General features: G+C 38.5%; 1 protein-coding gene across 5 annotated transcripts in view; it reads left to right on the top strand.

Moving 5' to 3' along the window:
* MAST2 (microtubule associated serine/threonine kinase 2) overlaps positions 1-12,333 on the top strand; it is a 188,659-nt gene that overhangs the window by 28,170 nt on the left and 148,156 nt on the right. Inside the window, exon 1 of one of the 5 annotated variants that reach the window (XM_019291696.3) lies at positions 10,146-10,190. The exons of the other annotated variants lie outside the window; for them this stretch is intronic. Coding sequence (XP_019147241.1) covers positions 10,167-10,190 — 24 coding nt within the window. The 5' untranslated portion in view covers positions 10,146-10,166. Of the gene's footprint in view, positions 1-10,145; positions 10,191-12,333 lie in introns of those variants that run through there. 5 annotated transcript variants of the gene reach the window in all.

The following is a 12,333-nucleotide window of genomic DNA, read 5'->3' as shown; positions in this document are numbered from 1 at the left end:
AGGACTACATCTCACATGCATTGCTCACCATATAATGCCTGGAAAAGTTTGAGATGTTCCAGGAATAAGAAACCATGCGTGTTCCTTCTGCCAATTGTGGCGATAGGAAAATGTTTGAAGAAGCCTGTCAGTGGAAACTTAGATATGTTTGTGAAAGAGATTTTGAAATTCTTTTTTTTAAGACTTACAAGCTTCAGTTTTCTGAAGTGCACCCAGTACTGAGCTGAAACTTGTGGTAATCTTTGAACTGGAAAACAACATAATTTTTGAAAATGAGGTTGAGGATTTCAGCTGGGTGGTTGCAGTTCTATTTAGTGTAAACTTTATAAGGTTTTTTTTTTTTTTTTTAGTGTAAACTTCCTTATATTCTGTACCACATGAATGTGGTCAGAGCCATTTCTTCATCTTCAGAGATGAAGGCTGCTGACTAAGCAGTTGGTACTCTGTTAATCCTCTGATGCCACTCTTGCAAGATTTCCTTGTAGGGTCAGTCTCATCTTCACAGGATCATTTCAAATGACTTAGGGTTTTTACATTTGCTTTCAAACAAAGTGAAAGTTGAAACAAAGTGAAATAATTGCATATTCACTGTGGTTGTACACAGTGTCAGAGAGTTCACCTTTCCCTCATCTTGTTCTAGAAGAAACAGTTAAAAACCCAAGCCTCTTAGATTTTGAATAATGATCTGGAGGGTAGAAAGGCTGAAATGCAAAGATTTGAAATAACTCTCAAGCTGAAGAACTTCCTCTGTTGAATAACACTCCGCCTGATTTATTGCGAACGTTCAGTTCCCCAAAGCTGTGTGGATTAGGCAATACTGAGTGGAATGGGGAGAATGGGTCATCCTTGTGTTGTTGGAGCCTTGGCTTGGTGTGCACTGGGAGCCTGGTAACAGACAGACCTCACACTGTGGCATGGTACTTTTGATGTCCAGCTTGGGGTGTGCTTTTTAGATGTAGGAGATAATACTGACTATTTATTTTCTAAATTTCTGCTCCTTTGCTTTTTAAAATTTCTTATTAGATGTATTAGGAATAGAATCAATTGTACCCAATATATAAACTTCCCCTAATAGCATATCATCCCTGTGCAGGATGCTGTTTATTAAAAAGAAAATTAAAATTTGTATTGTTCCTGGCTACAAGGAAGAGTGGCTAATTGGGTACAGGTTTGAATTATTGAGTGAGATTATTACGAGGTAGGTAATTCCCTTTGAATTCATGTCGAAGTGGAATCCAACGGCTGTGTTTTAGTCAAGCCTGCGGAGGGGTCTGTGGAGCTGGGTTGCCATCTGCTGGTGTGCCAGGGGCTAGGGACAGGAATTGTGACCTCCACGATCCAAGTGAGCTTTTGTCAAACAGTGTTAGAGATCCCTGTAATCATTAGTGATTTTACAGCAGGGGGATGTTCTTTCTGGGATCGTGTCCTCCCGGAATCCCTTGCTAGTAACTAGCCATTTGCTTTTAGCTGGAGAATGAATTCACTTTGTAATGCCGTGCTGTGGCTTGCAGCATCCTTTTTCTGGTAACAGAGAGATGATGGTTGGTATCGTTATGAAGAAAAACAAGATTTTTTAGAAAAGAAAAGTACTATTTGTAGCCGATTCCATAAATAAAATCGGGAATTTTTGGGTCGCAGCTGTGTGGGTTGCGTTTCTGGCCTGGTGGTGGCGCTGCAGCCCCGGGCGTCTCACGAGCTGCATTTTCCACAAGGAATGTCACCCTGGCTCTGGGACCACCCGGGCTGGGGCCAGGGATGCTTTCCTGTAGCTAAAGGAGACCTTAATTCTGTGTTGTTTGTCAGTTCAGTACGGGAATTAATAATTCAAAAGGCCTGGTGAAGTGCAGTGGAAGTAGAAGTTCAAAACCCCTCCTAGTTATAAAGGAAAATTCTATCTCCACATCTCCTGCTTAGTCCCCAGCACTTTAATGGATTTACTGTTTATTATTTAGGATTTCTGCTTTATGCAGGCACCTGGGTAGTGGTTGTTAAACTCACAGGGATGAGGTCTTGGAAGGAATGGGATTTGCAGCGGCTGGCAGACGCCAGGTATCTGACTAACAAATTAAACATTAGTTTGCAAGGTTCAACATCTGCTCTCCCACCACACTCTCCACCTCTCTGCTCGTTATGTGTGCTGGCAGTGAGGTGAGTGCATAGAGCTTAGAATTCCACCTCCTCACAGAAGAATTAATCTCTTTTTATTGAAAAATACAGCACTAGTTCAGGGACAAATCATTAATGCCAGTTGTGCATAGTGCTACCTCCTGCTGATTGCCTGGATATTTATTACAAAAGCAGACATTTGAATCTGATGGGTAAACTTCATTTACGTTTGTGTCTTCTAAAACACGCAGCTGCTCTTTTCCCAAAATGTTTTGTCATAGATAATGTTACTTTTAGTTTGCATTTTAGGTGGTAACATGTTGACTATTGAAATGTTGCTCAATACAGATGAAAATAGTTTTGTTTAAGAATAATCATGAAAGTCATAGGTGATGAAGGCCATAAAGTATTTCAGGGAATAGAGAACTTTCAATACTTGACTGAACAAGTAGGATTTCATATTTTTATATTGACAGAAAAGGAAAAGACAGCAGGAACTATGGCTGCATGAATGAAGGGATTTTATTACTGTATGAAGGCAGGGAAATTGCATTTTAAATTGGCAGTTGTAATTGAAATACCCTGAGATGGGAAGTAAGTGGATTTCCAAATTAAGACTATGTGTGAAGTCTACGTTTATGCATACTAATTAGATATTTGCATGTACATATGCTGCAGAGTCTGATGATTCGTTGGGTACATTATCAATTTTGGAATTTGGACAGGGCCTGAGGAAGAAGTATGGAGCAAGTTCTAGACATTTGGCAGGGTTTAGAGTGCTTGCAGGGACTTAACTTTGTCACAGATTTTAAGGTGTCTCTGGTAGGAAAACAAAAATGGATGTGCTATGACTCTGTGTTTTCATGATAGATTCAGGACACTTGCTTCACACAGGCATCCAAAACTGATAGTCCTGATTGGTTTTTCACTAGGAAACTTCATTCTGAATAATTCATGTAAAGAGCAGAAAATTATTGTGATGAATTCTGTACTAAAGTTATATTTACTATATAGTGCATATTACTTAAGCACAGTCAGCATCTTACTCTGAAGAAACTTCAGCATATTACTTAAAACACAGTCAGCATCTTTTTACTCACTTCAGTTAAGTGAATTCCATTTTGGAGTGGACTCATTGGCTTAAAGGAGATTTTCATATTTAAAAGAAAATGTGAACACCCTTCTGTGTAACCTGAGGCTTGTCATTGTAGGAAATATGAATTCATAAAACTTGCCTTGTGATAATTGTTAGGCACTAGACTGTCAGCTTGAATGATTGCAGTTCTCGTTATCTTCAGATGCTGCATGTTATTTTTTTTGTCTGTGAATATGTTGAATTGATTTTTGGCACATGCAGTCACTTCTCTTCCTGACAGCAGCACTATTGTAGGTGTAAAGTGAGAAACTGCTGTAGTGTGCATGGAAAATCAGCTTTTTAGCTTGGGGAGATATGGGGAACTTAAAATACAGTTATTCAGACTGTCTTGAACACACGTTGTTGAAGAGTGAGGCTTTGTTCCATGAGTGTTGTTCTGTGGTTCTTAATGACCTCGCTATAAAAACATACTGATGTAGACAATAAAAATTCTAGGTTTTAATTTAAAGTAGGTGAAAATTTGATGTTATATTTTTGGCAGATATTTCCATAGAAAGGCAATGTGAGATGTCTGCATTTAGTATTTTAATATGGCTGCCCTCTGTGTCTGGTAATACTTCTTGAAATAGTTTCCTAGGATGTGATAATAGGAGGATTGGTCTTAAAACATGAAATACTTTGTTTGCTTAAGTTTCAAGCTGCTTTCTTCCAGAAATGCAAACTGTTTTGAGCCTTAGGACATTTATAACAATCCCCTGTAGCATTTTGACTAAGCAAAAGCTTTGGACATGCTCTGTAATTAGTAGCATAATCCTCCATGTTTGGCTGCCACTTTTTGTTTGGTCTATTTTCCTGCACTGTGTCACTTTGGTTTATCCAAGCCATGCAATGTGTCTTTCCAGCAATCCTTTTTCAGCCCCAGAGACACAGTGATTGTTTATTTTACCACTTGCAGGACAGTGGGAATACAGAGGTTTATGTGCATCACCTCTGAAAAGCTGCAGCTCAGAATCTTTCCTAAGAGTTAATCTAAAATCCTTATTGCCTTGAGATTACTAGAGGGGGAGAGGTGAAATCTCTTGGCAGAGATAAGGGTAGCCTTGTAAGTGAAACACAGGCCTGGGACTTATGCAACAATTCTGATATCTGAACTTTGATAAGCTCAGGTACAGAGAGGTTCAGTCCCTTGGTCACCTGAAGAGCTGAAAGTAAAGCAAGTCTTGCAGACTTTCTGTAAACCTCTGTTTATTAATGTTTAGCAGATGTTTGGAGCTCAGATGGATGGGGCTGTGGAATAATTTATTGCTGCAGTCACTGTATGTAGTATGCCAGCATCATTTTCTGATTTCTGATTGTGTTCATATTTAGATTTTCAAGTCAGTTGTTGAAGAGCTAAGGCATACCATGATCTCTTACCTGCCCTTGCTGGGTTATTATTGCTAACCCAAGCATTTCTGCATTAATTGTGAGTTTCAGACTCTTCCCTGGTGGGAACTGCAGAGTCCTTGTGCTGTGAGAACATGAGGTATGAAGTCAGAATCACCAATATATTACCAAGCTTGATTTAGAGTCAATATCTGTAGTTCTTCCCTTTGTGAACAGAAACTAGGACAAATAATGGCCAGGTGCTTTTTTTTTTTTTTTCCCCCCCTCCAAATTATTGTTAATTATAGGAATAGATGAGAAGAATTCCTGTATTGTGGTTTTTTCGATTGATCAGAATTATTTTCACTTAAAGCAGCTGTGGCCAACTAAGCACAAATAGTGCCAAATTTCCTGAGAGGGTGCCTTATGTGCTCAAAACAAACAAGTCTACCTGAGCAGTTTTTTCAGTAAATAGTGTGGAGCAACTGACTGAGGGGCTTTTGCTTTTGTTATTTATTGCAATGACCAAGTTTCCATAGAAAAACCAAAGATTTTGTGTTCATCATGAATATAAAACACTGTCATGTTGAGAGTATAGTGTGAGTATGCAAAAATATGTCAGTGTGAACTCTCAGCTATTGGCAAAGGGGAATGTTTATAAAAGAGGATTGAAAAATGTGCAGGGTTTCAGATCTGTCATAAAAGGATGTGAAATGTAATTAACCTAAAATAACCTTTAAAATATTTTTTGAGCCTGATAAATTAAATGAGCTGTTGAGATAACTTAATGAGAGATTTTAATTTTATACTTTAAATAATATCCTATTAAAATCCTCAAGATTTTGCTTTGTGATGGAATACACTGAGATTTATATTTTCACTATGACCTCATGATTCAGTAACATTGTTAATATATTTGGTGCATATTTGAGGGGTAAGGTCTAGGTTAATGGCAGCATTTATTCTTTAAGTGCTCGAAGCCACAAAACTCTAATTGAAGATAGGAATGCCCAAACCTCATTATTTTAATGTGGTCATAGAGTATAGTGACACTAAAAGTAGTTATATGATGAACTCCTATGGCAGGGTTTATAATTTGTCCATGAAAACAAATTATTATGTGAAACTTTGAATTAAAATTCTCTGCCTTGGAGTTTAAATAAAACATGAAACTTCAGGTCTAAGTTGGTTTCTGGTTGGTCTAGCATGGTTTCTGTATTTGTCTTTGCTCAAATTAGCAACAAGCATTTGCATACCTTTAACGCAGAGAATTCTGCTGTGAATTGTTTACACAAAATTACAGTGCATGCACTGAATCTCTCACACAAAGCTCCCTCAGTAGGTACTGTGTGATGTTTTTGTTTCAGGTAGTTAAGCCTGCAGAGGTACTTTTGGTAAATCTGCATCTCAAATTTTCTAAATATTGGTAATTGAAGTAATTTAATGGATGAGCTATTGTCAAGGAAAATACACGTGGTGCTTTTCACAGTGTCAGGAATCCAAGGGTTGAAGACAAAGGTCGGAATGTTCATTCCTGCTTGCATTTCATCAGTGCTGCTAACCTTGGTTAGAGCAGCTTTGCACACTGGGCTGTCTCTAGTCTGAGCTAGATCCCTTTTAAAACCTCTCCTGCCTGTTTGATGTTCCCAAGTTCTCCTTTCCTTCGTGTTCTTCCAGAAGTGTTTATTTTTCTTCATGGCTTTCCCTACCCCCAGAAAAAACCTCCCACAGTAAAATTCAGTTCTTATTACTTGATGATAGCCAGAAAATTCTGGATAATTGTGAATTTGGGCTGCTTTATGCACAGTATACTTCTACTGTGACCTACTTGATCCCTCTCCACTGTCAATTCTTTGGGCTATGGGCTCCTGGTCTGAGAATCTTAGTGTGAATGCTGTAGAGTTGTATCTTGTATTGCAGCTTTACAGCTGCTCAAAATATGCACTCCCCTTTTTTACGGTACAGTTACTAGTTCTGATACTACCTTTATTGCTTCAGTATCTCCTTGCTAAATGAACAGTGTTCTGAGTCATGGGCTTTTGATCCACAAGCTCTTTGACTCTGCTCAAATGACAGTATGCAATGTAAAAAGTCAAGTTTATGGGTATTAGTAAATCTGTCAATAACTGTTTGTTTGGTTTTAGGTAAGGTTTTGATGTTTTGCCTTAAAATTCACCTATCAAATATTTTCTTTTGAAATAAAGTAAAATGTAGAGTGTTATGAATTTAAAATGCATCAATTTCTTATCGAAGTTAATTCTTGAATCTTATTAGAATGAAATAGGCTAATGAGAGAGAAGTTTGGCAAGATAAAATGATTAGATGTTTGAAAGGAAAGAAGAACAATGTGTAATATAGCAAACATGCAGAACTATCTGAATTGAGAGAAAAAGAGCTATGTCAGCATTGCTGGATTATATTGATCAGGCATCAGCATCAATTCTGATTAAACAGGCAGCTGTTTAAAGTGGTGTATTTGACAGTGACATCTTTTATTTTCTATATGATTACTGGCCTGCTGACATGTTTACTTTCTCAATATAATTTACATATTGTGTTTAAAATGTTGCTGACTGAGAAATACTTGAATTATACAAGGCAGAGTAAAAAGAAAATCAGACCTTCTTATGGCTGATGTGAACATGTATGAATATCAGGTAATACCTACAAACAAACCAGTTGATTTATTTACCAACTTAATTCCAAGAGAGCACTCTAATAAATTGAATGGCTTGCTTATCTTCTTATTTTTTTATGATAAAGGTGATTTAGAAATCAGTTTTTTATACATATACACACACACATACATATAAATATATGAGATTTAAAAAGAAAATGGCTGCAAGTGTTTGTATAAATGAGAAGTGTTGAACCCCTTGGGAGACCCTGTTCTGTGTGGTTTGTTGTCAGACAAATCCGTGGTAACTTCCCTGGGAAAATGTCAAGAATGGATTAAAAAATGTTTAAGGGTGCTTGGCCATGAAACTTGGGTCTGCAATGAAGTGACAGATACTCTCTTACTGTTCTAATTGCTGAATTTCTCTATTTTTCCATAAACAAAAGGTGAACTGCTCTTCCCCCTGGCTTGCTATAAATTACAGTAATTTCAAGGGAAAGGTATGATGGTGTCTAGCTTCTCCAGTGGAGTACATTAATGATGCATGCCCTTCCATCTGCTATCGGATTTCTTTTTGTCCCATTATCAACAAGGATTTTATCATCAAGCTTTGCCTGTGCTGCGTGGAATCTCCATCTTGGAGTAGTCACGGACAACTGTTTGTAATGGTCAGCTCCATTTTTCCTTGCACATCAGGAAACTTCTCCAATAGTTTGGTTGTTCAGAAGTAGGTAACCACAATTTCACTTTCTGGAGCAAGAAGTGAAATGTTGTTTGAACTCCATTTTTTGTTATGTAAAAAGGATAAAGTTGATTTAACTCCATTTCACCTAAGCTACATTATTGAGCTTATGCTTTGTGTTATAAACGTCTGTTCTGTTTTGAATCCCCCAGTTCAGAGTAGTGGGAAGCATATAATAATGTTCACTGCCCATAAGTATAATTATTGCACTACTGTATGTTTTACAGATAATTACTTTAATCCCATAAAATGCTCAAATTCTGTCCTGACTATGCTGAGGACTGCCTGTCTCATTTACATGCAGTTCTGTGTCCAATATCATGACCTCAAACTGCATGGGAAAGGTTATGGAGGCTGGGATTGTGGCTGGGTGGTGCTGCATGTTTAAAGACCCTGCTCTCTGCTCCCTTTTGAAACAGGCAAAGCACAGACCACTAAGCCTTGAAGCTTGGGTCTAATTGAGATATATTAATTGTGGGGCCTGTATTACCCACGGCATGGCATGGGATGCTGACTGCAGTGTGCTGAGGAGGATTGGACATCCTGGAACAAAATGTTAGTGGGAGAATTCACTTCCTTCTATATAGACTGGGCACATGCCATGCTGGGACATGATGAGAGCAGACTTTGCGTTCAGTGACGGTTTTGTAAGACAGATCAAGCTCCAGCAAAGATCCCATGGGAGGAGGAGTAACATTGTTTATGTCCCTAGCAGTGCTCAGTGCCGGTTCAAAAGGTAAGTAAAAAAAAAACCACCCTAAAAGCTGAAACAGAAATAGAGGTATGCAAAGCTAAAAACGGTAGAAAAACCTGCTAAACTGGCTTTGAGTTTCAAAAAGATGAACTGATTTAGAAAGAGAAGCTTGAAGAACAAGGAACGTCAGTGAAGAGACATGCATCTTTATAATCTTTACAGAACTGAATTAAGGACCACTCTTTCAAGGCAGAGAAATGCACTGTGTTCCCCCATCCTACCTCTGAATAAGAATTAAGAATGGTTAAAAGGAAAGCAGAATGGTTAGGAACAGACTAAAGCAGGTTGTTAATTCAGTGAGTAAAAGGAGATAATGACACAGCTTTAAAATCATTCAAAGATGAAATGTGTGAACTGCTATTTGTGCTGTATAGCCAATTGCTTAAAATAGTTTGAGGACTGGAAAACTGCAAATTGAGTACCAGTATTTAAAAAAAGGGATCTATGAGAGATTCATGGAGTTAGAATTGCAGATGTTCCCTTCATGCTGTAGTTGCCTAAATCCTAATTCCTACGAGTGTAATTTACCATTTGGTTGCATGAACACAGTAAGTGCACAGAGCAGTCATTCAGATCACCCTGACAGTGTTGACCTCACTGTTTATACTCTGCTGTTAGAATACACTTGTCATTAGTGGCTTTATATTTATTTCTAGGTCACCCATTCAAATCATACAATCATAGAATGGATTGGGTTGGAAGGGACCTTAAAGACCATGGGCAGGGACACCCTTCCACTACACCAGGTTGCTCAAAGTCCCATCCAGCCTGGCCTTGAACACTTCCAGAGATGGGACATCCACAACTTCTCTGGGCAACCTGTGCCAGCGCCTCCCCACCCTCATAGTGAATAATTTCTTCCTCATATCTAATGTTATATGCATGGCTGTTCTTTTGACATAGAAAGGTCATATTCCCTAGCAATTCTTCTGACAGCTACTTTTAAAAATTCAATTGATTGGCAGGTTCTTAACCCAGAAAGTTTTGCTGTTTCATAGAGATACATTTTCTTTAGAAATGCAGTTTTCAGTCAAGCTGTAAGCTCTGAACAATTCAGAGCCTGATGTTTACATGTTTACTTGATCAGCAGAGACAGTAATTTAAACACCCCAACCCCTACCTCTCCCATCCAAAAGCACCTAAGAATTCTTCTGAGAAGCCATAGTGATTTATTTGCAATCTTTTTTTTTTTTCCCCCCATGAAAATCTCAATAACTAATGCTATGATGCTGCTTTTCCTTGTTCTTTGGAAAAGCTGATACAGGACTGAAATAATTATTTTGCCTGGGATTGACATTGTTCTAACTGCTCTGAAAGCTCCTCGATAATCTGCTTACTTGTTTGGCTGGGTAGGAATGGACTTTGGCTTTTCCTCTGCTTCCTGTTGCAAAAGCAGCTTTGAAGGTGGTACTGAGAAGGAAAGGGAGCTGCTAGTGTGGGAAACTCAGGTGCACAGGACAGAGCAAACTGCTACAATCAACTGATAATGCTGATGTCTGATAACTTGGAGGTATATTTAGAATGCTGCTGCTGTTTTCATGTTTGTCTTTTGTCCATTGCAGCTCACACTTGCATTTAGTTGCTTTCTACTTCAGTGACTTCAGAATGAAACCTAAGGAGACAGGGGTTTCTTCAGCTTCATTAACTATTCTGGAAAGAGGTTCTCCTTGCCTTGAATTCAACCTTGACTGTACAGATTTGTGTTCTGCTATGAGATCATTCTGTCAATATAAGCTTGTTTACTTCACAACTTCAGCAGTTTTGGAAGGCTTCTTTCAATATTAAAACATCCACCTTTTGCACTAGCAGATTCTTTTTCAGCGTGAACGTGTGAATCACTACTGATGATGGTCAGTGTTTCTTTTAGGAAGACCTAATGTTTTGGTAGAATTGAATTCTCTGTTTGCTAATGTAGTTTCCTGTGTTAATTGGTTTCTTACTGGATCCTGTCAGCCTCACTGTGATACCAGCCTTCTGAGAAGCTCATTCTGTGGATGCATTTAGAAAAGGCTCTCCTTCTTTCATGGAAAGAATTTTCTCTAGGGATGCTGCCAAGTCTCAGAAGACCAAGAAATGTTATGGCTTTGTATTTAAGTGTAATCAAACTGGCATTCATCATAATTTTGTCTCTTTAGAGCAGGAACAACTCTGTAGATGAATATGTATTTTTGGTATTATCTTTAACCAAAATTGAAAGTAATGGTATAAATGATCTTGACTGCCAGAAACACTGAACAGTAGTAGGGAATCAACGTTTCTGCAATTGTTCCTTCTTTCCTGGTAACTTCCAAGCCACTGGCCAATTTCATCCAGGCTTGAAAAGAATAAGAAGTGTCAAAACTAACTATAATTGCAATACTATAAGAATTGGAAGCGAGTAGGAGACACCCCCTCACATTCTCTCAGTGACAGTCAGTTCGTTGTTTATTGTGGTTTGGCAGCACTGGTTGACATTCAAATATGACAGTGCTGGATTGACTGGGGGAGGTGCTGTCTCCAGTCGGGTGGAAGTAAAATAGGAGAGCCAGAGTTACCTCTGTCAGGACTATGGGAGGGAGCAAGAGACAAAAAGCCAAACTCAAGTCTGTAGGAAATTGGGTGTCTTTAATTCTTGTTGCTCAAGAAGCAGCTTGTTTATATTGCAGTAATGAAAGAATCCAGCATCCTTCTGTTTCCAAAAACGTTGATGTTTGTGACCTAACTCTGGGCAAGGTTGGAAGGGCAGCTTTTGAACCACTTCTTGAAATGCTTCCTTGTTGTCAGTTTGGCACCTTGCTTTTGCTGTGGAAGGAGTGGTGGGATGCCACTCGAGTAAAGTGACAATCTTTCCATGTGGTTGCCTTTGCAGTGTCCTGTGGTTGTCCCAAGCTGGGACTGCACTGCAGGGTCAGCACAAGGAAGTGATGGATGTCTTTCCTGTACTGTAAATCTGACCTTCCAGAAAGGAGGGAAGGGAACCCTCACGTTTTGGTTGTGCATATTGGAGCTGAGCATACTTGTGGCATCATCTGCAGTTTATTTCTTTGCTTTTCACTACTAACAACATTAAAAAAATTAGTATTCTACAAGCTTGAAAGACAGACTATTATCTAATTGGCTTTTGGTTAGGAGGATACTGATTTCTAGGTCAATGTAAAACAAATGAGCATTTAAATTGAAGAGGAGCAGCTGTTCCAAAGCCCCTTTCCACAGTGCCTGGTTTTGTTAAGGATAATTATGTCTAATTTTAAATTATTATAGCTTTGAGTATTGAGCTTTGCCTTGTTACATCCACTATCTCATTCTCCTTCATCAGTAAGAATGTTCTATCATGGAGCTAGGTTTCTGATTGGATTTATTTTTCTGGGCCTTTTGAATTATGAAGAGAAATGCAGCTTTAAGGATGGGGTTTTCAACACTTTCATGCCAATGTTACCACACTCACATTTTGTTTTTCGAGGTCTCAAAACTGATACAGCGTGCCTGATTCCTGTGGAAAGATACTGCTGGGAAAATACATATTTATGTAAAAGTGTAAGATTTTTGTTCATATTTTTAGCTTGAGAATGGAAACGTCAGACTCTAGTGCTGAAAAATCCAAGAAAGCTCTTGTCAGCCTTGGAAGGAAACATATGCTAAAGATGTCCTGTGGATTACATACTGCTTGTTTCAAT

The sequence above is a fragment of the Corvus cornix genome, chromosome 8, assembly GCF_000738735.6.
Source record: "Corvus cornix cornix isolate S_Up_H32 chromosome 8, ASM73873v5, whole genome shotgun sequence".
Lineage (NCBI taxonomy): Eukaryota > Metazoa > Chordata > Aves > Passeriformes > Corvidae > Corvus > Corvus cornix.
Note: the sequence above shows the minus strand (reverse complement) of the source record. Positions and strands in the feature narration are given on the sequence as shown.